The 27,718-nt window shown below is 43.2% G+C and overlaps 1 protein-coding gene across 4 annotated transcripts in view; it reads right to left on the bottom strand.

Moving 5' to 3' along the window:
• Positions 1 to 3,584: 3,584 nt before the first annotated feature.
• The window catches only part of FBXO15 (F-box protein 15), an 82,216-nt gene continuing 58,082 nt past the window's right edge, over positions 3,585 to 27,718 (bottom strand). For 2 of the 4 annotated variants that reach the window (XM_074383243.1, XM_074383241.1), the window contains exons 9-11: positions 19,835 to 19,959; positions 10,544 to 10,717; positions 4,133 to 8,444 (exon numbers count right to left, since the gene is read on the bottom strand). In XM_074383243.1, coding sequence (XP_074239344.1) covers positions 8,232 to 8,444; positions 10,544 to 10,717; positions 19,835 to 19,959 — 512 coding nt within the window. In that variant the 3' untranslated portion in view covers positions 4,133 to 8,231. The other 2 variants (XM_074383244.1, XM_074383242.1) reach the window with 2 other exon arrangements.

Raw genomic sequence — 27,718 nt, 5'->3', positions numbered from 1 at the left:
CACCTTCTGTCACCTCAGTTCTTTGTGTTAGTATATACCAGTTTCATCGATTTAAGACACAGTTTTTTCAAACAGCCTTCTGTTAGGCAGAATGAGCTTCATTGAATGTGTTTATCTATGTTCTGCTAAATACCTCTGTAATGACCTTCTCTTGTGTGTCAAATGTTCATAATGCACCAGCCACTGCCCAGAACCATGGGTACACAAGTGGAGATATGGAACAACAGGCCATGAGCTTTAGAAGCAGGCCAATCCTAGCTTTGTCCAGGTCAACCCTCACTTTGTCCAGTACTAGATGTGCTCCTCTGGGCATTTAACCTCTCTGTTCAACTCCTCATTATAAATGCCATTTTCATACCAACTGCCCATAGTGTTATGGGAGGATTTTAAAAAACACAGGTGAAGCTTGTTGCATAATGCCTGGCACACAGTAAGGTTCCAATTTTTAAAAACAAAAGCTACTGTTATTATTTCATGGTGAATTTTTCACTTTCTCCCTAGCCAAGATTAAGTCAGTGAGAAATCACAGGTGTTTCATCTTGCATCTCTGGGCACTTTTCTGAACCAAACACCAAAGATTCTGAACCAAACACCAAAGATTAATATATTTTTATGGCCATTTCACTGTCTCAATCATGTGACTGTATGTCAAGCAGTAAACATACATTTTCCTTCAGAGCACCTCTCAGAGTTCATTTTTATCATTGCAGGAGGCCAGAAGGTAAAGTGAGAGGGTTAGCACAGGCCAGCTGTCCAGGCTGAGGCAGGAGAAAGAGGCTGAGGACCTACATGTCCCATCCTATGTGAATAAATCCTGACAAATCCCCAGTGTTTATACATTTCTCAGGGCATGAGCTCATCTCTGCACATCATTTTCAGGAACAAACTGACACCCACAATGTCCTGTGCAGCTGCAGTGATGGATGTGTGAGCATGCATCCTGCATCCCTACCAGAGCTTGTGTGTTGTGCTGGTGGCAGGGGACCTGACATGGTTTGTGGCTATGCCTTTAACCTACTTTGCCCCCAGCCCAGCCCAGACTTTTCTTCTAAGCTCTTCCCCAGGAGCCTGGTGAACTCCCTCGGCTGCAGTGGGCAAAGGAGGGCTACCATTCAGCTGCTCTCGAACATGCATTTCATTTCCCCATGGTTTCTTTGGGTGTCCTATGCCCCCCCACAAACCTTTGTGCCTTGTGTTTAATTCCCAGAACCATGCTCAGTGATCCTACCTTGTAGCCCCAGGGGCTTCTGCAGCTCAAGAGGTGCCCCTCGGTGACCTGGCTCATATTCCCCATAGCTCATAGGAACCTGCAGTTATCCCTTGCAGCCACAAGAGACCACAGAAAACTCCCTAGGCTGCAGGTAAATGCCATGACATTCCATGCACAAAAGGGTCACAGGTGCCTGAAACCAATGCTTTTACATCCAATGTGTTAAAGTCACAACTTCTTTCCATGACAAGCATTAGGAAAACAGTTTCCATAGATTTTCCCATGAGAACATTTTGTTTCTGAAGAAGTCATGATCATTAGACTTAGGTGGATGTTAATGAAAATAAGAGACAACTATGAAGTTACATATGAAAGTCAACTTTCCAAAGGCTGGTCAGAGCTTTGACCTAATTTTAAATCAGACCAGATTTTGCATCTGAAATTTACTTGAAATAAAAAGCACATCCCTTTTTTTCTACACTAGTGGTAGGTATGCTTTCCTGTAACCAAACTGGTTTTCTTTGCCAACTGCATGGTTAAGAGTTTGCACCTGTTACTTTTCTTGAATTGATTCAGCTCAATGAGCCGTGCCTCGTGATTTTTTCTTTGTAGACAAAGTACCCCAGAACAATAATTCCGCTTGTTTTGCAAACAAAAAGCTTTCTCTCTGACAATGGAGCATGATTAGTAAATGCTTTCTTTTCATATATCTGACAACTGCATTTCAACACACACAATATTAAGATGGTCAGCCCCCACAAAAAGCTAGTATTTCTACTGGGCATAATCTGTGAACATTTATGACACACAGAAACTAATGTTAGCATATTTAATCCTTGAGAAATATCTTCCCTTCACCCACTGTTGATTCCTAAAGTCATTAAAAGGAGTAGAGTAAGGGCAGCACTTGCAGCTGGTGAAGTAAGCGATACCTAAGGCCCAGGTGGAGTGACTGGGGCGCCTGGTAGAGGAGGCAGAGATTAGAAGGAGTGGCTGGAAGGTGGTTTGTTATTGTATTAGTCCGTTTTCACATTGCTATGAAGAATTTCCTGAGACTGGGTAAGGAAGAAAAGAGGTGTAATTGACTCACAGTTCTGCAGACTCAACAGGAAGCATGACTGGGGGGCCTCCCAGAAGATGAAGGAGAGGCAAGGACCTTCTTCACACTGTGGCAGAAAAAATAAAGTGAGGGGGTTAAGTACCACACACTTTTAAACCATCAAATCTCGTGAAAAATCACTCACTATCACGAGAACGGCATGGGGGAAACTGGACCCATAACCCAATCACCTCCCATCAGACCCTTCCCCCAACATACGGAGATTACAATTTGAAATGAGATTTGGATGGGAACACAAATCCAAACCGGTATCAGTTGTTTTCTTTTTTTTAATGCTGTACCCATTTAATGCTTGATGTCATTTTGAGGCTAGAGGCTAGTCAGTTCCCTTCCTGAGTAGCTAATTAAGTCCACACCCAAACCAGTTCCCTTATCAGGCTCTCATCGTCAGTGTCCACTATATGCTAGCCTTAATGGCTCCGGGGCCAGGTACCAGACAACTAGGATATGCCCACAGAATTATTCAAGCTAGCCAATCCACAGGGAGGCTGCAAGACATAGCTAGCCTCCCTCCCCACCCAGCTTACCATGCATAGGCTGCCCCTGCAATGCCAGCTTGCTGTTACCCTGTCCCCAGGGGCAATGCCCAAGTGGCCCTATCTGGCAGCCTTCGTTCATTTGGAGCTGTAAGTAACCAAGAGTTCTGCCCATCATCCATCTGTGTGCCAGGGTGTTGTGGACATGAAAAGAATCTTTAATCCCATAGGCCAGTGATTGAGTGTGATGTTTCTGAGCCTGAGTGGGTGTGAAGGCTGCACAACAGGAGTGGGCACCTTGAGGCATGAGGGGGGTCCTGGTGGTGTGTGGAGGGTCTCCTTGTGGCTGAGCCTCTCATCACAACCTATCAGAACCAAAGGGAGGAAGCAAGGCGTCTGCAGGAGAGGGGTGATGGGAGATGGAAGGAGGGAGGTCTGGTCTAAGGCATATGGAAACATCCCCTCTTTTCTTACTTACCATTAAAAGAAAGAGCATGTTGATTTGGGAGACAGCATACATGATTCTTGCCTTTTTTTCTTCCATTTTTGTGAGTACAAAATTGCATGTATCAGACCCAGGAATTTTGCCCCCGCTTTTTTTTTTTTGAGAACAAGTTTTGCTCTGTTGCCCAGGCTGGAGCGCAGTGGCGTGATCTCAACTCACTGCAACCTCTCCCCTTCTGGGTTTAAGCGATTCTCGTGCCTCCGCCTCCCACGTGGATCCTTTCCTCCTTTCTGAGGAGGAAAGAGATTCAGGATGATGGGAGTCAGGTGGGCATGGGAGCTCCAAGCATGCAAAGGAGGAAACAAGAAGGAACTTGTGGTGCTATGTTGAAACTGAAGATACTGGGGTGAATTCACGCTTTTCAATATCTACAGATATATTAAGTTGGTGCAAAAGTAATTATGGTTTTTAAAATTAAATTTAATTGCAGTTTTTTAATGGCAAAAACCGCAATTACTTTTGCACTAACCTAATATAATAGAAAGGATATAACTGAATGTGTGACATACATATGAGGTGAATACTTACATTCCTGATGCTATTCTTGGACAGAAACTGAAGCAGTGATACCTCAGGATAGGAATGAGCATTCCTGGCATACACATCTTTGTTTATAAATACTCTCCACCAGCAAGAAGACACCTCTTTGAAGAAAGGCTGATTCCAGGGCAGTGGTAGGTGAAGTACAGGATGAGTCTGGACCACCTTATTCCAAAGGAAAGGAAGTGTCCAGAGAATTATGAGGACACATCAGAGAACACAGAACACAGAAGCTAGCTCGCCAGGGTTTCTGCCAGTGAGATCTGAGAAAATTTGAGCACAAAAATAAATAATGATACCTGATTAGAACCCAATGGGAAAAAAAAAAAACATGATTCTATAGTGATAGAAACAAATACGTTAAAAGTTTGTTGATGAATAGGACAGTTACCTAGTTTCAAAGTACCTCCCACAAAATAATCATCACAAAGGTTGGAAAAGTAACTTCAGACACCATTGTCATCCAGGGGCTGCAGGGAACAATTTGGTAAGGGGACAAATTGAAATCCTATGGCCCCTGATCGGACACAGTGAGAACACAGCACCACTTCTGCACTATTTCTTACAAAGATGTCATATTAGACTGTGCTATGAAGAAAAACCTGAGACTGGGCATTTTATAAAGGAAAAAGGTTTAATTGACTCACAGTTCTCCATGTCTGGGGAGGCCTCAGGAAACTTATAATCAGGGTGGAAGGGGAAGCAAACATGTCCTTCATATGGCAGCAGCAAGGAGAAGTGCATAATGAAGCAGGGAAGAAGCCCCTTATAAAACCATCAGCTCTCATGAGAAGTCACTATCATGAGAACAGCATGGAGGTAACTGTCCCCATGATTCAGTTACCTCCCACCAGGTCCCTCCCACAACACGTGGGGATTACGGAAACTACAGTTCAATATGAGATTTGGGTGGGGACACAGCCAATCAATATCAAATGCATAACATCAGACAAGCTCATATTGAGGGACATTCTTTTTTTTTTTTTTTTTGAGACAGAGTTTCGCTCTTGTAACCCAGGCTGGAGTGCAATGGCGCGATCTCGGCTCACCGCAACCTCCGCCTCCTGGGTTCAGGCAATTCTCCTGCCTCAGCCTCCTGAGTAGCTGGGATTACAGGCACGCGCCACTATGCCCAGCTAATTTTTTTGTATTTTTAGTAAGACGGGGTTTCACCATGTTGACCAGGATGGTCTCGATCTCTTGGCCTCACCCGCCTCGGCCTCCCTGCCCTGTGACATTCAAAAGTATCAAGGTCGTTAAGAGTCAAGAAGCCTGGTGAGCCATTCCAGAGTGAAGGGAAGGAGAGCCACAGACCACTCAAACACAGCACCTGATCCTGAACTGGACCTTATGCTATGAGGTCATTGTTGGGACAGGTGGGGGAAGGTGAATGGGCTGTCTAAGCATGAGATCATCGTTATCAATTGTGTTGACTTCCTGATTGTGGTGACTATGATTATGTTATTAGGAGATTATCCTTGTTTATAGGAAATAAAGTACTGAGAGGTGATGGGGCAAACTGTTAGCAACTTGCTCTCAAGTAATTCAATCATTTAAAAAAAAGTTATTTGAACTACAACTGTAACCGTTCTGTAAGTTTGAGAGTGCTTCAAAAGAAAAAACTAAAAATAAATGTCAAACTGAACCTCTTGATTTGAATTATAAAATTGTCTTGTCATTTAGGAACCTGGAGAAAGATTTTTTTTTTTTTTTTTTTTTTTTGAGACAGAGATTCACTCTTGTTGCCCAGGTTAGAGTGCAATGCCATGATCTCATTTCACTGCAACCTCTGCCTCCCGGGTTCAAGCAATTCTCCTGCCTCAACCTCCCGAGTAGCTGGGATTACAGGAATGTGACACCACACCCTGCTAATTTTGTAATTTTAGTAGAGACAGGGTTTCACCATGTTGGTCAGACTGGTCTTGAACTCCCGACATTAGGTGATCCACCTGTCTCAGCCTCCCAAAGTGCTCGGATTATAGGCATGAACCTATAATTCATGAAAAAGACATTTTTAAGTGCATCCCAAAGTAGATTTACCAGTTGTTTTCAAACTGCTGATGTTTGGAAAGCTCTGGTCACCTGAACACTACTACATTATTTTCCCCTAAGATCCTGTGCTCCATGTCCTGGTCCACTTCCCTTTCTCACACCCTTACTCATAGGATGCCAAAAGCACACAAATGTTACTTCTGCTCAGATTCCCACCACAATCTCCCACCTGTTCTCCCTGCCTTCACATCCTCCTGCACCAATTTATCCTTTCCCATCTATGTGGAAACCACATGTCTGAACAATGACAGGTTGCTTTGGCCAAATAGAGGTGGAGTAGTTAAGAAACAAAATTTTCATTTACATTCTGATTTATGTAGTCCTATTACTTGAATATATTACCTTTGTATATGAAAAGAAAAACATTTAAGAGTTGGCAATCATGTAAAGAATCAAGTCCAACTCTATCTGGACATGCTGGTCCCTTCTCAGCATGGCCCAAGCTGTGGCAAGTCTACTTTCCCCGGGCTGTAATCACAGCAAGCCCCTCTCCATGCCCTTCACCCAGGGGGCTCTTGCACAACCCCGGGCTCTTGTGAGATGGAAGAATTCTCCTGTAAAAAACCTGACAGTCCTAAAGAACAGACTTCCTAATACTTATATTTGGAGGTCCCAGTACCAAACACGACGCAGGGCCCAATTACTCCAGTGTAGCCAACAGTTGACAAGTGGGTCCCCTCAGCAGAGCTCCTGCTGAGCTTCTGAGGGCCTCAGTCTTAAATATGAGCAGACAGCAGAAGCTCCAACAGGCAAGCCTGAGAGCAAGGCAAACAGACTGACAAAGCCTGAATTTCACAAGAAAAGAGCATGGGAAGACGTGAAAACCTTAATTTTTTTATGTTAACTTTTTATTCTGAAAAAATTTTAGGTTTACAAAACAGATGCAAACATATGACAAAGATTTCCCATATACCCTTCATTCAGACTGGCCAAATGTTGATGTCACATTTTCATATTAAAGTCAGGAAATGAACACTGACATGCTATAATCTACAGCCCCTCTTCACATTTCACCTGTGCTTCCATTAGTGCCATCTTCTGATCCAGGATCCCATCTGACATCACATGTTGCTTTCATCTGCCCCTCCAGTCTAGGAGACATTGCCTTTTATGACCCTGACACTTTTAAAGGGGAATTTAGACTACAAGTACTAATCTAAGTGCAGAGTTCCCCTCAACCTGTATTTGTCTGAAGTTCCCCATGTATCAACCCTGTTGTACATTTTTGATAAAATGCCACAAAAGTGATGTGATGTCTTTCTCATGGCATGATCAGGAGGCAATCATCTTCCCATTTCTGTGCTGCTCAGCATTGGTTAAGGTACTGTCCTAGGCTCCTTCACTGTGAACTTCCTGTTCTTTCCTTTGTAACCAAGATTATTTTGTGGCATAAAACTTTTGACACAATGTCAGTATCTCCTTTTTCACCATACTTTTACCCACATATTTTAGGGCTACTGAAGATTCTTCCCTAAGACTATTACTACTTCTATGGTGTTGACAAATGGTTACGATAAAAACTTCATTGAAAACCGAAATCAATAACCTAGAGATTTGTGCAGGACTTGGCAAACTACGCCTGAAGGCCAAATTCAGCTGTTGTTTTTATAAATAAAGTCTTTTTGGAACACAACCATGCCCATTTGTGTACCATCTATAGCTGACTTCACATTACAATGGCACAGTTGAGGAGTTGCAGCAGACACCATATGGCCCACAAAGCCTCAATTATTATCTGAACCTTTGCAGAAAAAGTTTGCCCACACCTTCTTTAGAGAAAATATTACATTTATAAAACAGACCCAATGCTTTAGAAGGAACTAGAAAACAAAGAGTTCTTATAAAGTAAAAACCTGATCATCAAAATAAAAAATTCAATAGATGGATTAAAAAACAAAAATATTCTATAAAACAAAACAAAAGACTAAAAGACAGAAGATAAGATGGAAAAGGTAAGGCACTTGAAAGAAACAATCCAGAAAGAATCACAGTTCATTAACAAAAGTTAAAGACAGCAGAGAAAGTACTGTCAGATTTTTTAAAAGTCCAGGACATAAGTACACAAGTTCATAAATTAAAATGACCCACAATGAACACAAAGACCTGTTTCAAGGCACATCATCTTGAGATTTTAAGATACCAAGAGAGAAGGGTAAATCCTAAAAGCTTCCAGTGAGCAAAGAAAGAGAGAAGACCACATACAGAAGAAGAAAAGGCAAAGTAGTATTAGATACAGCAACAATGATAGCAACTGTCTTCAAAGTTTCCAGTGAAAACACTTTTCTTCCTACAGTTTGGTACCCAATCAAACTATCCATCAGACATTTTTCAGAAAATCATACATTCAAAATGTATCTCCCATATCATCTTTCTTAAAAAGACACAGGAGAACGTGTACCACTGAAAGAAAGGATATGAACCAGGAGACAGGAAGACAGGATTCCATAAAATGGAGGATGCATGCAGGGAACCCCAGAATGACAGCTTCCCAGCAAGGCTAGAGAGCAAGCAGTTGAGATGAAACTCCAGAGCTGAAGCATCCTGGAAGAAACAAAAAGTAGAATTCGTAATCTGATATGTTTAAATGTATTTAGAAATATAGAGGCAAATATGAGACAGCTTTAAAAAGCTGAATATTAACATATCAGACATGTGAAAGGTACGTTGGGGCAGGGGTGTCTGCTGGCATCATTCGGTTGTGTTTGGCATGCATACCTGTTTTGATGAGACTCGTAAAAGCACCAATGCTTTATGAGCACTGCCTCCTCCTCGCCCTTTCCCATTGCTGCCCAGTAAACCTCCCTTCCAAGGTGAACTCAGATGTTACCTGAGATGTAAAGGACCCCTAGAATCATCTGAGTCAAGAATTGGTCCCTGCTTCCTTCGAGATCCCATAGCTGCTGGTATATCCCTATAACAGTTTCCATTGGTTCAATAAATAGTTACTGAGTATCGACTATGGAGCACCTGGCATGCTCCTAGGTGCTGGAGATGCAGCAGTGAACCAGAAGTCATCATTGTCCCTGCTCACAGCACTAGCAGTCTGGCAGAGAAGGCAGACATTCACATCCACAGAGCTCCACTGTGCCATTCCTATGGTCCTTGCTTCCCTCTTCCATCCAAACATCATTAAACAGGAGGTAGAGAACAGGGCTACTTCCCTGGCTCTACTATGTTTCCAGTATTGTCAGGACACCTAGTCCCTCACAAAGGGGTGTCAGGGAGTCTCCACATATTTTCCCATGGTTGTATTCCAATGCAACTCTGTAAGTGGCACTCGGCATCCCTGGCATCTCCTGACTCCTGGTCCTCACCTGATGCTCACTCAGCTGGGGCAGGCACTCCACCTTCCCTCTTTGGTGACACCATGAAATAACACAGTGCAGTGCTCACAACATCTGACAGCATTTCAAACTCCTCTCTTCCTAAGGACTTTGGCCCAAGGTTGTGGAGGGCAGGAGGGTGGAGGACAGTGTCCACAGCAAAAATCCTTTTTACTCTCACGGTTTTTTTTTTTTTTTTTTTTTTTGGTAAGAATGTAATATCTGTTCCCTATCTTCACTTGATTGCTGTCTTCAGGCTCTTTATTCTGCACTCTCACACACTCACATCATACATACACCTCCAAAGAGAAAGTGGCCAGGTCACTAAACAGGAGAATAAAACACAGAGAGGAGCGTGTGCTCATGCATGCCTAAGGAGGAGGAACACCGCAGGACATTGAAACTTTAAAGTAGGCAATAAAAATATAATCAGAACAACCTATACAATCTAAAACAATGTAGAACCAAATGCCTTAAAATAACATAAGCTTAGATAAATATCACCCCTATTTAAACCCTGAGCATCTGTCAATTTTCTTAAAATATTTCTGCAGAGGAAGTTTCAATAACTCATCCATCTCTATCTCCCCACTAACACAGAGCTGGTGTCCCCACTGGACTTGTAACGTGCCTTGCTCTTTTAAGTTATAACTTCCTTATGATGATCTCAGATATATCTTTCCTTGTGCCATTGGTCTATTTAACTTTATTAAATACTAACATGGTTGCTGAATGTCATGAATATAGCACTTTCTAATTCTAATGAATACAGTAAAGTTTATATTAATATTTAAGTACATTTTTTCATTTGGGCTTCTTACCAATAAAGAAAAAAAAAGAAAAACCCTCATCTGTAAGCACATACCCCACCCCACATGTGCGCCGTGCGCGCGCACACACATACACACACACACACACACACACACAAACACACAGTGATCATATGATCATTTACTTACGTAAAAGTTCTTAAATTTTTAGCCAAGGGCAGAAGAGAAGTAAATACCTTTTTTTCTTTTTATATAAAGTTTCATTGTTATTTTTCTTCTTAAAATTTAACTGAATCCTTCAAACACTAACTTAAAAATGACCCACAAATAATTTCTAATGTGAGATGAAAGGCATCACACAGCACTCTGCAGATTTGCTTTATTTTAACTTTCAACACTAAGAACAAAGTCAAAAATAAACAACTAAATAACAATAACTTGCCACCTACTGCTAATATTCAGTCCCAAACCAGTGGTTGATTTTTGCAACACTAAGGTAAAGGACCAGGTTGACAATAAAGTATTCTTCGGTCTCTCTGATCCATACCAGCTCCATGTGCACGCTTCCCTCTGCATCGACATAATCCATGCTGTACATCTGTCCCAAGAAGCTAGGGCCGTCAGAGGGTGTGGCAGGCAATCTCATGCACACAGGGGAACTGAAACACCAAAAGGGTTTCCCATGTTCATCCAAAAGAGTTACATCCATTATAGAACAACTCTGCAAAATAAACACAGATTGACAAGGATTAAAAAAAAAAGGCCGGCCGGGCGCGGTGGTTCAAGCCTGTAATCCCAGCACTTTGGGAGGCCAAGGCAGGCAGATCACGAGGTCAAGAGATCGAGACCATCCTGGCCAAAACAGTGAAACCCTGTCTCTACTGAAAATATAAAAAAAATGAGCTGGGCGTGGTGGCATGCTCCTGTGGTCCCAGCTACTCGGGAGGCTCAGGCAGAAAAATAACTTGAACCCAGGAGGCAGAGGTTGCAGTGAGACGAGATTGTGCCACTGCACTCCAGCCTGGTGACAGAGCAAGACTGTCTCAAAAGAAAAAAGAAAAAAAAAAAAAGGCCAATCAAACCTGATTTATATCGTGACTCTGTAAAACTGACCAGAAATGTTGCATGTGGCATCAAAATCCAGACTACTACCTTGGCTTTTCATGGCCTACTTTATATCCTAGACTATACTTGTGTGTTTCATCACTTAATATTCATTCTCAGATATACAAAGGAGCAGTTTAGGACTTAGCACTGGGACCTCAGAGAAATGTGTCACAAATCTTGACCCTATCTTCATGGACTTAAAGTCCAGAGGCTACAGAGGTGACACAAACCACACCAATGGACCAGTCAGTGCTTCCAAGCATGAGGTGCCACATTGACCTGAAGAGCAGTGTGGGTGTGCTCCTGGGTCTTCACTGCCACCGCCAGGCCCTCCCTCCCCTCTTCTGAGAAACTTCCTGCTTCTCTGAGGCTCCAAACTTCAGCTCTGCACCCTTGCTCCATGCCCGTCTCCGGCATGTGCCAGCCTCCTGTCTGCCTGCTCTCATTTCTGGGACTCTGGCACCAGCCCTGCTGTCTGCCTCTCCCTCTCACTCCCTCCCAAGTCTTCCAAGACTCACCATCACCCCAAGTGATCCCAACATCCACGGGGACCTCAGTGGAGCTTCCAGTATCCTGGACTCTTAGCTCCTGAGCTGTTCAACTCCATGATCTCCTCCTTGACTTGACCTCAGTTATACACTCTCATGATGCATCACTTCCACTATCAATGCCTCAGGCACCCTGTCTTCTAACTGCCACCCTTCATCTTCCAGCTGACTCACTGAATGACTTCCACAACTGTACTTCTGATTCACCCAGTGTTTTCACCCTGTAAGCCATGACCTATTAGTGCATCCTGAATTACATTTAGGAGAACATAACTGTTTGTCAAAATAAAATGAAACAAAATGAAAGAGAACACATCATGCATTGTGCATAGTAGGCATAAACATCATTTCATGAATGCTGTTTTAATTGCACACATATGTGTGCATACTGCAGTGGATGTGTAGAAAGGTCTGAAGAGCACTGCTCACGGACCTCGCCATCGGCCAGTCAGCCCTTCCTTCTGCCTCTTCTTCTCCACTTTAGATTTCACTGGCCTTTGCTGCAATAACACTCTTGCCAATGCACATACCTCCCTCGCTCACCTTGCATCACACCTTAGGCCCAGGTCTAGCAAAACCCCAGCCCTGGAGGAGCCCAGTTATTTTCTATCTGTCTGGACCTGAGCACCAAGCATGGTGGGAGGGCTGCACACAGAGCTGCTGGGTGTCCATGTAGCCACATCATCCTCGGCATGGCCGGGGGGTCCCACCCTGACTCTCTGGATGGCTCCCTCTCTGCCTCATGGAACAATGCCTCATCCCCTCCCTCAGCCCTCTGCATCCTACTAGGAGGGTACTCTCTGCAGAGGACCTCGCTCTTCACAGAGAAGGTAGAAGGATGTTTTCCTCAACTTCCCACCACAGATCCACAGCCCAGCTCCTCTGAGCCCACCTCCTCGCATGTGTTTCTCATCTGCTCCTCCTGGGTGTGGCCCAGTGACCTTGTGCTGCAGCATAGCCCATCCCGCGAAGGCACCACGTCCCTCTCTAGTGACTACTTCTGTCCTCCCATTAGCTTTTAACTTTCAACACACTCAAGTAACTCCCACCATAGAAAGGCAGAGAGAGAAAACAGCCTCCCTGGGCCCCGCAGGCCCCCTGCTCTTTCCTCCCTTCCCAATCAGCCCTCTCCAAACAGCTGTCTCCACTCGATTTGTCCATTAACACCCATTCACTCCTCAACCCACTCTGGCCTGGTATCCTGTCTCCATCCTCTGACCAAACATCTTTGATAAGGCCACTAAATCTAGTGACCATCTGCCAGTCTGCATCTCAGCAATGTTTAGTTTTTCAAGAAAACAGTGAAGACTAGTTCTACCTCCTCAAATGCATTCAGAACCCACAAGCTCTGCAGCTATCAACATGCTCCCGTTGCTGGGGTTCTACAGCTTGGTCCTAAGCCCTATTTTAACTCTATATAATCTCTCCCCTTAAATGGAACTCATCCACATCCACATCCTAAGTTATCACCAACATGCTTCTGATTCCCAAAAGTTTATTTCCAGGCCAAACCTCTTTCTAAGTTCAAGATCTAAATATTCAAGTGCCTACTCAACTTCTGTATCTTTCAATGGTCCCTCAAGTCCAGCAGGACTACACCCAAACTCAGGACTATCCCAGAAAAGCTCTCCTGGTGCTCCTCATCCCAGGGATTGGTGGAACCATCATCAGTCGTCTGGCTGTGCATGCCTGAAATGTGGGCATGATTCTAGGGGCCTCCCTCCTAGCCCTGACAAGCCAACCATTACCCAGTCCCGTCAGTTCTTACCTCTCTTTCCAATTGCTTTACTTTCTTTCTTTTTTTTTTTTTTTTTTTTTTTTTGAGCCCAAGTTTCACTCTTGTTGTCCAGGCTGGAGTGCAATGGTGCAATCTCAGCTCACCACAACCTCTGCCTCCCGGGTTCAAGCAATTCTCCTGCCTCAGCCTCCCCAGTAGCTGGGACTACAGGCATGTGCCACCACACTCAGCTAATTTTTGTATTTTTTTAGTAAAGATGGGATTTCACCATGTTGACCAGGATGGTCTCAATCTCCTGACCTCGTGATCTACCTGCCTCGGCCTCCCAAAGTGCTGGGATTACAGGCGTGAGCCACCATGCCTGGTCCCAATTGCTTTACTTTTGTCCATCTCCACTGCCACTGCCCTAGTCCAAGTGCTATGGTCTGAATGTTTGTGCCCCTCCAAAACCCATGTCTTAAACTCTGATGACCAATGTGACTGTTTATAAAGTGGGGCCTCTGGGAGGTGTTTTGGTCATGGGGGCAGAGCTCTCATGAATAGGACTGGGGTCCTTATAAAAGAGGCCCACACAGCTGTCTTGCTCCTTCCACCAGGTGAGGACACTGCTAGAAGATACCCTCTGGAAACTAGGAAGAAGGCCCTCACCAGACACCCATCTGCTGGTGCTTTGACCTTGGCACTTCCAGCCTCCAAGACTGTAAGAAGTAAGTTTCTATTGCTTAAAAGCCAACAGCTTATGTTGATTTGCGACAGCAGCCCAAACAGACTAGGGAACCAAGTGACTGCTCTTCCTTTAAGGAGGCGGCCATCAAACTGATCTCTCCACTCATACTCCTTATTCAGAAGACAAACCTTTACAAAACATGAGTCTGAGCATGTCACCCACAGCTAGAAACCCTGCAACAACTTTCCATGGCTCTCAAGAAAGAAGTACATTCCTTTCAGTTGCCACTAAGGTCTGGCCTGGCCTGGCTTCACCTGCCCATCCACCTAATTGCACCCAATGCCACCTCTTGTGATCCACGCTCCGGATTAATGCCTCTATGAATGAAGGTATCTCCGGCACAGCCAGAGATACTGATAATTATTATAATATTATGAATGAGCTATATTTTAATTGCAGTAAAATAAACATAAAATTTACTACCTTCACCACTTGAATTCTGTATTTCAGTGGTTTACATACCTTCTCACTGTTGTATAACCATCACTACTATCTAATCTCCAGAACTCTTTATTTTGTAGAAATCTCTGTTCCCACCCTAACTCCCACCACCCCCTCCCTCCAGCCTCTGGCACCTACCATTCTACTTTCTGTCTCTACAAATTTGAAAACCTTATATAAATGGAGTCATATGGTATTTGTCCTTTTGTAACTGGCTTATTTCCCTTAGCATAATGTCTTCAAAGTTCTTTCATACTGTAGCATGTGTCAGAACTTCCTTCCTTCTTAAAACTAAATTATACTTTATCACATGGATAGACTACTTTATCCATTTATCTGTGGATGGACACTTGGTTTTCTTCTACCTTTTGGCTATTGTGATTAATGCCTCTATGAATGAGGGTACATGGTGTGAGTCATGTTTTTAACATGTTCTATGTACTAGACAAATAGTAATTTCATTTACTATTTTTTTTAATTTTGAGGAAGCTAAGAATGTCAAGGATAACATCTTCTAACACCTATCTTTTCAGGATGCCTCATTATTTGCCATAACTTCTGCCCCATATTCGTGTTTTATTAATTGGAATTTAAATGCTACTCTTAGACATCAGCATAAACTAAGCAACTATGTACCACTGATTTCAGAAGTTCTAACTAATTAGATGTGGCCAAAAATGCTGACTATTTGGACCTGAGTATGATCAGGTCAAAGGGTCTTGACCCGATAAATGTATTTTTTAGAGAAATTTAAGGAACAAAGACATTCCAAACATTGAAAAAATGAGATGGTTTAATAAGTGACTGGTATGAACTGGCCGCTATCTCTGCAGAAGACCTGAGTGAAGAAGTAGCCAGCGTGAAACACCCTAATCCCTAATGGCAGAGTGCACGCCAGAGCCTAAGACCCCACACATCAGATGTACTACACAGCGAGACCATCCAGGAACCCCTCAGACACCTGACCTTGCTCCCTGATGCCCTTCCCAGGTGATCAGCTGCAGTGGTCCTAGAACAGCAGTGACCAGCCCCACACAGCCTGTTCCACAGCCCCCACTGCTTCCTACATGACAAGAACCACCACACACACAGCCTGGGCTGGGCTGCAAGGAGGACACCAGGGTGGGGAACAGGTGGGGAAGAAGAAACACCCTACACTGAAGCCTCACTGAGGCTGAGAACTGGAGAGTCGAAGCCAATACTGAGGGCCAGCAGATGGCTCTGTCCTTGGCAGGCCGCCGTAGCCCTTCTGAAATGGAAGTTATCACTGTGGTGGTTTTAGCGTGGAGGCTCTGAGGCCTAAGCACCTCTGAGATAACACAACAGGTGGAACTGCATGGTGCACCCATCTTCCGCACTCCACCACCCTGCACGACCTTAGCCACTGGGCTAGCAGTCATTTGATTGTGTTACTTACAACCTTACCAAACCCACCAGCATAGAGATGATGGTTAGATCCCATTAGAGGAAGGAGGTGGAGTCCTGGGTCCCATCACCTGCAAGAGTTTGAGGAAGAGAAACTCTGGCAGAAATCAGGAAGGAGTGGCCAGTGAGGCATAATGGCTCTTGATGAGATCACCACTCACAGCCCTAAGCTGTCAGTAGGTGTCTCAATCTTTCTGCTCTCCCAATTCCTCTGCTGCCAGATCAAGAGCTGGGAGCTGACTCTCTCCTAAAGACCTCCTACTTCTCAAAGTCCAGCATTCTCCAATTCCCTCCTAATGTAAAACATGGCCTAGCACATGATAGGAACATCAAACCCTTTAACAACATCCACATTGTCCTTCCACCACCAAAATCCAAGTTCTTTTCTGAGGGTTTCAAGGCTCCTCCTGACCTGCCCCAGTAGCCTTTCCAGTGCCCCCCAATCACTCTCCCTCCCTGTCCCTGGGTGCTAGCCCACCCCAGGCAGCACAGCAGGCCAGGAAGGAGCCCACCTCAGCACCAGCCACAGAGGCACAATGAGTCTCAAGCCCCTCCCCAGGCCAGCTGCCCCTCACCTATAGAACCCCACTCCTTATTCCCCATCCTGTTGGAGGCATATCTTTCTCCACTGGGTGCCTTCTCTAGAATAAAACACTTCTATCCTTCTGGAAGGGGGATGAATGTCAGAACCTCCCACAAGCCTTCTTCCCACTGGTCCTTTCCTCTTTCTCCTCAGAGAGCTTGTTTTCAATAATCCTCTCCTAAATCAGCCCCTCTCACCCTGAATGTCCAGGAGGCACACATCTGAGAAGCTGGCAGACCTCACCCTCCCTGCAGAAGTGGCCGTCTGCTCTCCTCACCTGCACCCCCGTGGACTGGTGAACTATACCAGGCTCAAAACTCTGCATCTGGGAAGAGTGCAGCATTCGCACATGTAGGATCATCCTGTTCTTCCTGAGATGTTTGGTTTTATCAGCACCAGCAGCCTTAATCACCCATGCAGCTGCACTGCTTGTCAGCAAAGTGACCAGGGTACCTTTCTCATGGGTCACGGCCACTTGCAACATGCTGACTCACCATGTGCCCATAGCAGGCTCTACTAAACTCAATGGTTCTTACATAAAGCAGAACCACAGAACTACATTGAAATATCTAGTCCAAATCCAACAGATTTAGAAGTAACATTAAAATAACATCAAAAATGCCAAGGACTGAAAGAAAAACATAAAAGAAACACATATGGGAAAGTCTTCATCAAAAGAAAATCCATCCATCTGAAATTCTGATAGGAACTGAGAAGAGACTGAGGAGGAGAGTATTTCATTTGAATACCTGACTTATACTGAAGACTGTGGCAAGGTTACCTTGAGAGGGTAGCCTAGCCATTCAACATGACTTTGTAAAATAGCATGGTAACCACTTACAGAGCAACTGTCCTGCATGGATCTGTACTAACATGTGGCCATTGAAAGCATCTTTAGAGTGTATTTGATATCATAGCTTGACTTAAAAAAAAAAAAGGAATAAAAAACTGACCTACTTATAATGTGATTTTTTTAAATTTTAAAGTTTAATAATTTACCATATAAACTTATGATCTGTTGAGTTTTTACTCCAAGAACTCAGGCTAAAGATAACTTTCCACTTGAATTACTTCCATACCAGTAAGTGTTGGAGGTCACTCGACTCCGAGCTCAGAGGAAGGAGGAGATTCTCACGGAAACAGCAGGCTCTGAGGATGTCCTTTCATAACCACACATCACTTCAACCAACACAACGAAACCAGAAAGCATCCTCCATTATTATTGTTAATATTTTCTTTCTTCTCTGTCCTTCCACCAGCATCGTATTTGGGTTATGTACTTTCTCAGTTGCCTTTGCTCTGACAGGCATGTAAGCTATGTGTTAGAAGCTCCTCACCAGAGGCTGTGTCTACAATTTCCAGAAGGAGTAGGGTTTTTATTTCACATTTTTTAAAAGTCATATGTACCTAAGAAACTTTTTAAGCTTATGTCCACACTTTTTAAAAAGTTTTTAACTCCTTCAAAACAATTTCTTAAAATACATGTTACCATTTCACTATTCTTACAGTGATCAGATTCCTGGAGAGAAATACCTGACCTGCACAGCAAACACAAGAAATATGACATCATTGATCTGACTTTTTATTCTTTGGGGAATTCTGAAGACAGCTTAGTCTTAATACTGAACCCAAGAGCATAAAAGGCAAACTACAAATCAACTACATCTACCTCCCAGGTCCAAGGGAGAAGGTACAAGCTTTTTGAGCTATCCATTATCTTTTCCTGAAGCCCAACTGAGAGAAGGAATTTACGGGGAAAACCGTCCAGGGACATGCTATCCATTCCCTACTTTAAAAACTCAAAATCCTGCTTGTAGATCAAGCTGTTCTTCTAGAAACCTGTGCACCTGAGTCACACTGGCTTAGCAACCTACAGAATCACTGCTTGGAGCTCAAGTAAAGATCCAATTTTGAAGCTGTATCTTCAGCTTCTCTGAGAATTTCTGAGAAATCTGTGAGTGTGTCTACTGCTAAGATGCTATTTAGGGTTGGTCCATTATGTAGCTTAGTCTGCCCTATATAAAGTACCTTAGAGATTTGGTTTTTAATGATCAGAACTAGAATAAAGCTTTCTTTGTATAATTACTACACTTCCCTTTTTTCTCCCAATGAGAACTAAATGACTGCTCTCATCTTGCTCTGGACTACCAGAAAACAGAACAAATTCTTCTTAAAAATTTGCTGACCCTTTAAAAGTCTGTCACATTCACACTCAGCCTTTCTTGATCCTCAAGGTCTATTTTAATGTGAATATTTTATGTTAGTACTTATTTTTATTATAAGCTCTATCAAAATCTGAAGAAAAAGAAAGAAGGCAGGTCTGTTCTCTTAAAGGCATGAAACAATATGGTGTGTGAGAAACATAATTTTTACCAAAATTTAAACATTTGCTATGAATAAAAGGATTTGTAAAATATCTCATTGTATCAAATATCAAGTGGCTCAAGGGACAGTGCTTCATAACACTGCTGTTGGTCCCAGGTGTTATCATTAATGGTTCTAATAAGATGCCCACACATAACGCAGAATAAAGCCATGTTACAGGAGGCCCCCGCAGTCATAGGAGATTGATCCCACTGGTCCCTGGGACTATGAAAATCTTGCTCATCTCACAAAGTAAAGATGGAGAGTACCAAGCACCAGGAGAAGCCACAGGCACGAGGATCACAAAGAAAGAGAACATCTTTATCCTCTTCCTCCTCCTCCCGCCTTTCCTGCTGCATCCCAACCACTAAATCAACTCTCCCACCTATGTGGCTAATCTTTTATTTAACAGTTCGAGGAAATCCCTATATCTTGGAATAAGAATGCATAATTGCAATATGTTTTAAATTGGTGTATGAGTGATCAAGATGTTTTGAGTAGATGCTACCTGCCTGGTCCAACCTTCAGTTCCACTCTCTTTCCACAAAACAGAGAGGCTTTGCAGGAGTAGCAGGCTGTGATCAACAGTGTTCAGAAATGCTGCTGCAGACTGCCTGCCCCTCCAACTCCACCACAGTCACTGACACACGAAAGATACTCAATAAGCATATCATGAGTGAATCCACTGGTTGCCAATGGCTAACAGAATGTGCACAAAACTTCAGAAACCAGAACAATAAATTCAAAACTTTAAAAGATACATTACACATATATATTATATTATTTTATATGTATATCCATATATATATATATATATATATATATATATATATATACACATACAGACTTTTTTATTATATAGAAACCAAGTTACTTGAATAAAAGAAAATGCTTCTGTGTTTTACCTTTATACAGCCATCAAAAATATCAGTTTTCCATGAGAGGCCAACTTTTCCAATAAGAGGTAGGTGTTCTCTGTTATTTTTTAAATTTATAACAATGAGCTTCACATGTCCATTTTCAATATTTCCTGAAAAGACATAAGATTGTTTCAATCACTGTCTGCTGATTCAGTAACTGAACAAGCCAAGCACGTTCAGTCGGCAGCTTCATGAGGACACCTCACCTAGGTAAGCCCTGGCCTCACTGATGAGGGCACAGCAATCCTGGCCTCCAGCGTGAGGCCAAAGCAACACATCTGTGTCCCAGAGACAGAAACATTAACATGTGCCCAGAAAGGTGATGTCAACGGTGAGTCAGGAAAAGCCGGCTGAGATGAGCCTGGATAGCCACCTGTCACTGATGGAAAGGCTCAGGAAGAAAAGGTTCTTCTGATGTGGGTGAGCCAACAGTGATGGCAACCAATATCCAGAATTACAGAACTCAAGAAAGCAGATAAAGAAATGGCAGAGAAACAAGGGATTGGAGAGCAGGCAAACATGAAGAGGAGTGGAAGAAAGTCATACCTCCACACACGCTTATAATTAAGAGTCCATGCACATGCCAACCCAAGTTGGAAGCCAAACCCTGGCCCTCCACTGCAAGCTCCAAGCCAGTTACCAGCAGCCTGGCCAGGCAGAGGAGTCCCTGTACCCACCCAGTACACTAGCCCTGCTGCCCTAGGTCATCCGTGTCAGGGAGAGCCTGCAGCACCACCTGGCTTCACACAGACACGAGCTTCCCGATTCCACCTGAACACCATGAGACGCGACCTTGAGGCGCAGCAACACAACTCATACCAGAGAGTTCTTCAGAGACAGAAGTCTGGACAAAGGGAAGGTGCAAGTCAAAGGGCAAAGAAAACAGAAAAATTATGGAAAAGAGCAAGTGTTCTCCAGCGCTGGCCCAGTTATTTCACAAAACAAAATAAAACCAAAACAAAACCAAAGCCAAGCTTTGGGAGCCAAATCTCTGTTGTAGAAATGTTATATGGTGTTCTCCAACTTCAGTGTCACCAGAAGGGTAAAGCCCACACTTTGCCAGGGGTCTCTTTTGTGACCTGGTAATGTGCTTTAAGTGAGAGACAACACAGAGGCAGGGTTTTCAGCCCTGCAAAGGGGAGCCCCTCGCCCAAACACCATGCTGCTGATTTCTCCACGTCTTACTTCTGTTCCAAGGACAGAGGCAGCCCACATTTTCCTCTCTACTGCTGAGTAACTAGCAAGAACTGTATAGCTTCCCTTCCATTCTCCCCAGGCCTGGGGACAAATGCCAAATGACACAGACCTTTCCCAGGCAACAGCTCTGCTGTCACCTCATCACCTTGGCAGGGCTTGATGGAAGAAGGGAGTAAGTGTATGAAAAGTAACGCCTCGGTGGAGGCACAGTGATGACATTCTGAATGGACCAGATATGACTCTGCTCTGCCCTGTACTATTGCAGCCATGTGCAAAACTAAGGGAGGCTTCTGACTGGCACAGCAAAGGCAGGCAGCCAGCGTCGCCTATGGAAAACCAGGAGCTCATCTTCCACACAGCTTGTCCCCAGGACATGGCAGAAAATGCACTCCAAAGTATCCTGGCAGCCAATAACGTCTCAATGGCAACTATCTGAGCTAATAAACATCAAATCCCTGTAGGAAGCAGAGACTGTTATTTTGTTATTACTAGGTATTCTCCCACTTCGGAACAATATTAACACTGTGGTGTCTCAAAAGGTCAGAGCTCTTCCCGCCAACCCTCTGTAACCACTTATAAGACAGAAAAAGGTTAAGCTCTTCCTGCATTTAAACAATCTGCACATGGAATGGATGTGTGAAAGCATATGTATATAAAATAGGTGTATTTTTGAGTACTTATTGTATGCCAACCACTGAGTTAGGCATGTAATAGCTTAAAAGATTACTTTAAAATAATACCTTAAATAATAACATAATTGGGTATAATTTTCCAAATTCATAAGTGATAAACCTGATGCACAGAGGTTAACAGTAACTTGCCCAAAGTCAGACCCCTGGTCAGTGGCAGAAACACAATGCAAACCCTGTTCTGTGTCCACAGTCTATGTTACAATAGATTAAGAAATATACAAAACATATCACAAATTAGTTATCTACTAGCCAAGAATTTGCAATGCAGAGTCAGATTCTTATGAAGCTTTGTTTTCATATCACTCCCAAGAGAAAGGCCTCTTTATAAATTAGCAAGCAGGATACACTGGGGAATCACTACAGCTTCCCAATACTTGAGGCAATGTCTCAGTCTGTGAGTCCCACACTCAGTCTCCCACTCCCAGCCTTCCTTATAAGCTGGTCACTGGTGATGCAGGTTCCTTCAATGAGACACATGTGTTCCTACAAACCTGGAGTCAAAAGCAAGGAGTGAGAGGACGGACAGAACGGGAAGAGCCATCTGCTGGTAGAGGGAGTGGCAGGGGCCTGCTCCTCGGGCTACAGAGGCAGAGCTCCAGAGGCCACTAATGGTTACTATACTGGTGATGGTTTCACAAGAGAAGCCACAGAGCATGGCTTTGCGTCTATAAACACCGAGTCTGGCTCTCCTACAGAGACTATGAGCAGGTAAACCCTTTATTAAATTTCTGTGCTCCTTAGGTCATTCAGAATAAATTCTGTTCTTAGAGACTCTAATCTTAACAATACACGAGACCATCTGCAAAATTCAGCAAAATACAATTTGAGGCTCACCATCCTTGGCTTCCAATGACACTGTAACTATAAGCATGGCCTTTAGACTCAAAGACCTCATTCCAAACCCTGCTTAGCCATTTACTAACTCTGTAACAATATTGATTCTTCCTATCCATGAGCCTGGAATGCTTTTCCATTTATGTCATCTTTGATTTCACTGAGCAGTGTTTTGTAATTCTCATAGAATAGCAAAATAGAACTCGTAGAGATCTTTCACCTCCCTGGTCAGCTGTATTCCTATTCCTAGTTATTTTATTCTTTTTCTTTTAATTTAATTTTAAATTCTGGGATACATGTGCAGGACATGCAGGTTTGTTACATAGGTAAATGAGTGTCACGGTGGTTTGCTGCACCTATCAACCCATCACTTAGGTATTAAGCCCCACATGCAATAGCTATTTATCCTATGCTCTCCCTTTCCACACACCTCCCAACAGGCCCCAGTGTGTGTTGTTCCCCTAGATGTTCTATTCTTTTAGTGGCAGTTGTGAATGGGAATGTGTTCTTGATTTGGCTGTCAGCACAGATGTTGTTGGTGTACAGAAATGCTACTGATTTTTGTACATCGGTTTGATACCCTGAAACTTTGCTGACATTTATCAGATCAAGGAGCTTTTGAGCAGAGACTGGGAATTTTTAGGCATATAATCATTTCGTCCGCAAATAGGGATCATTTGACTTCCTCTTTGGATGCCTTTTACTTATTTGTCTTGCCTGATTGCTCTAGCCAGGACTTCCAGTACTATGTTGGAGCGGTCAGAGAAGGCATCCTTGTCTTGTTCCAGTTTTCAAGGGGAATGCTTCCAGTTTTTGCCCATTCAGTATAATACTGGCTTTGAAACAGATGGCTCTTATTATTTTGAAGAACGTTCCTTCAATGCCTAGTTTGTTGAAGGTTTTTTTTATCATGAAGTGATGTTGAATTTTATCAAAAGCTTTTTCTGCATTGATTGAGATAATCGTGTGGTTTTTGTTTTTAATTTTATTTATGTTATGAGTCACATTTATTGATTTGCATATGTTGAACCAACCTTGCATCCTGGGGATAAAACCTACTTGATCATGGTGGATTAGCTTTTTGATGTGCTGCTATATTCAGTTTGCTAGTATTTTGTTGGGGATTTTTGCATCTATGTTCATCAAGGATATTGGCCTGTTCTTTTTAATTGTGTCTCTGCCAGGTTTTGGTATCAGGATGATGCTGGCCTCACAGAATGACCTAGAGAGAAGTCCTTCCACCTTAATTTTTTTTGGAATAGTTTTCCTAGAAATAGTACAAGCTCTTCTTTATACATCTGGTAGAATTTGGCTGTGAGTCCTTCTGGTCCAGGGCTTTCTTTTGGTTGGCAGGCTTTTATTACTAATTCAACTTTTAAACTCATTACTGGTCTGTTCAGGGAGTCAATTTCTTCCTGGTTCAGTCTTGGGAGGGTATATGTGTCCAGGAATTTACCATTTCTTCTGTGTTTTCTAGCTTACGTGCATAGAGGTGTTCATAATAGTCTCAGGGTTTTTGTATTCCTCTGGGGTCAGTGGTAATGCCCCTTTGTCATTTCTGATTTTGTTTATTTTTTTATTCTCTACTTTATTACTCTAGCTAGCAGTCTAATTTTTTTCAAAAACAATTTCTGAATTAATATTTTGTGATTTTTAACATTTCAATTTCCTTTAGCTCAGCTCTGATTTGGGTTATTTCTTGTCTTCTGCTAGCTTTAGGGTTGGTTTGTTCTTGGTTTTCTAGTTCCTCTAGTTAATAATGTTACATTGTTAATCTGAGATCTTTCTAACTTTTTGATGTGGTATTTAGTGCTAAAAACTTCCTTCATAACACTGCCTTAGCTTTGTCACAGAGATTTTGGTATGTCATATCTTTGTTCTCATTAGTTTCAAAGAATTTCTTCATTTCTGCCTCAATCGTTTCCCAAAAAGACGTTCAGAAGCAAGTTGCTTAATTTCCATGTAATTATATGGTTTTGAGTTATTTTCTTAGTAGTAATTTCTATTTTTATTGTGCTGTGGTCCAAGAACATTGTTGGTATGATTTTGGATTTCTTTTTTTTAATTTGCTGAGGATTGTTTTATGTCTAGTTGTGTGGTGGATTTTGGAGTACGTGCCATGCACAGAGGAGAAGAATGTATATTCTGCTGTTTGGGGGTGGAGTGCTCTGTAGATGGCTGTTACGTCCATTTGGTCAAGTGTAAAGTTCGGGTCCTGAATATCTTTGTTAGTTTTCTGCCTTGATGTTCTAATACTTTTAGGGGGGTGCTGAAGTCTCCTACTATTATTGTTTGGTTATCTAAGTCTCTTCATAGGTCTCTAAGACCTTGCTGTATGAATCTGGATGTTCCTGTTTGGGTGCATACATATTTAGGACAGTTAGGTCTTCTTACTGAATTGAGCCCTTTATCACCATATAATGCCCTTCTTTCTCTGTTTTTTGTTGGTTTGAAGTCTGTTTTGTCTGAAATTGGAATAGTAACCCCTGCTTTTTTCTCTTTTCTGTTTGCTTGATAAATTTTTCTCATTCAACATCCCTTGAGCCTATGAGTGTCACTGCTGTGAGATGGTTGTCTTGAAGATAGAAAACCACTGGGACTTGCTTCTTTATATCCACTTGCCACTCTGTGCCTTTTAATTGGGGCATTTAGCCTGCTTATATTCAAGATTAGTATTGATATGTCTATATTTGTTGCTGTCATCATGTTGTTAGTGGTTACTACAGAGATTTGTGTGGTTGCTTTACGGTGTCACTGCTCTACATACTTAGTTTTTGCAGTGGTCAGTAATACTCTTTCATGTTTACAACTACCTTGAGGACTTCTTGTAATGCAGGTTTGGTGGTATCAAAATCTCTTAGCATTTGCTTGCCTGAAAAGGATCTTAATTTCTTTTTCACTTATGAAGCTTCATTTGGCTGGATATTAAATTCTTAGTTGAAAATTATTTTCTTTAAGAATGCTGACTATAGGCCCCCATTCTCTTCTGGCTTATAGGGTTTCTACTGAAAGGTCCACTGTTCGCTTGATGAAGTTCCCTTTGTAGGTAACCTGCCCCTTCTCCCTAGCTGCCTTTAAAGTTTTTTCTTTCATTTTGACCTTAGAGAATCTGATGACTGTGTGTCTTGTGGATGGTCTTATTGTGCAGTGTTTCACAAGAGTTCTCTGAACTTCCCTGAATTTGAATGTTGGCTTCTCTAGAGAGTTTGGGGGAATTTTCACAGACCTTATCATAAAATACGTTGTTCAAGTTGTTTGCTTTCTCTCCATGTCTTTCAGGGATGCTGATGCATCATAGATTTGGTGTGTTTACATAATCCCATATTTCTTAGAGGTTTTTTTTTTTTTTTAATTCTTCCTCATTGTTTTTTCTTTATTTTTGTCTGACTGAGTTCTTTCGTAGAGCTTGGTCTTTAAGCTAAGATTCTTTCCTCAAGCTTGGTTGATTCTGCTGTTAATGCTTCCAATTGTATTCTGAAATTCTTGAAGTGAGTTTTTCAGCTACACCAACTCAGTTTGGTTCTTTCTTAAAATGGGTACCCCAAAACCTAAAATGCAATAAATTTTTTTTTTAAATGGTCCTTTCCTTTTCCATCTTCTGTATCAGTCCTTAGATTCCTTGGATTGGGTTTTGACATTCTTATGTTGATGAATTTTGTTCTTATCCACATTCTGAATACTATTTCTGTCATTTTAGTCATTTCAGTCTGGTTAAGAACCATTGTGGGGGATCTGATGTGGTCATGTGGAGATAAGACACTCTGGCTTTCTGAGTTGCCAGAGTTCTTGCCCTGGTTCTTTCTCATTTGTGTGGACTGATATTCCTTCAATCTTTGATGCTGCTGTACTTTGGTAGGTGTATACTTTTGCTTTTATCTTTGATGTCCTTAGGGGTTTGTGATATAAGGTAGATTGAGTTGACTGGTTTCATTTCTGGTAGATTTTAGGAGGGCCAAGGTTCAGCTCAGCACTCCTGGGCTATAGGTTTTATCTCTGGAAGACTGATATCAGGCCCCCAGCTTTTTCCTTTGACCCCCTGAGCCAAAGTGTTCCCAGAATGCTGGTCATAACACTCTGATGGGTGGTGCCAAAGCATCATGTGGTGGCAGCAGGATCCATGCTTGTTAGCACAGGCCAGCAGCAGCAGCACAGCAGAATGCATGCTCGTCAGCTGAGATAGGACACTGGTGGGCCCAAAGAACGAGGTGGGGCAGAGAAGGCACAGGCTGCTGGGGTCCATACACACATTCACACCCACAGCTGTGTTGGTACTGGGGCAGGCTGCTGGTAGGCACAGAGCTGGCAACCTCTGCCATGTGTTATGCCAGTATGTATTCATGCCAGCAGAAGTGGCAACACAGGATCAGGGCCGGCCTCCTATTGTCCATGAACATGTCTGTGCCAGCAATCCCCATGGACAACAGCAACAGGGAGGTTGTGGGTGTGCTCATGCCAGCAGCAATAGCATGGTGGTGCATGTACACCCACATGCTGGAAAGAAAGGTAAGGCAAGGTTCACTCACACACGTGTCAGCAAAGCAGTTGGGGGATGGCCATGGGCAAGTGTGTGCTAGCAAAAGGTAGGCTGCAATGAGAAATGAATGCATGTGGGCTGGTGCATGTCAGCAAGGGCCGTTCCACTGGAGCTCTCTGATGGTCAGGTATGGTCTGCCAGTGCAGAAGCTATGATGTAGGTCCAATCCCTGGCTGGGCTTCCAAAGCAGCACTGCATGCAGGGACAGCAAGCTGGGCCCCTGGAAGAGGCCAGCGAACAGAAGGGTGCTCAGGTGAGACTGGCCTCATCTCATGGGCAAGATCACCCTGTTCTGTTCAGGTCCAACAGTTTCCCTAAGACTAGAGTCTCCTAGGGAAGCATGGGAAGCCTTGGGGAGTAGGCATCTCTGCCCATGCTCCCCTGTAGATATTCTCATACCAAACCTTCTCAGCTCCACACAGGCTGGAGTCTAGCCCCTATCACCCCTCTAAGCAGCTATCCCTGCTAGGTCAAGTGTCTGTGGGAGACATGGGGTGTCCTGCTGCCAGGATTCCAGAGGTGCAGAGAGAGAGCAGGTCACTCCTGGTCTGCTTAACTCACCTCTTCCCCAGGAGTTGTTGGGGCCAGGAATAATGTGTCATGGTTTGCAGT

Source organism: Saimiri boliviensis, chromosome 13, assembly GCF_048565385.1.
Source record: "Saimiri boliviensis isolate mSaiBol1 chromosome 13, mSaiBol1.pri, whole genome shotgun sequence".
Lineage (NCBI taxonomy): Eukaryota > Metazoa > Chordata > Mammalia > Primates > Cebidae > Saimiri > Saimiri boliviensis.
Note: the sequence above shows the minus strand (reverse complement) of the source record. Positions and strands in the feature narration are given on the sequence as shown.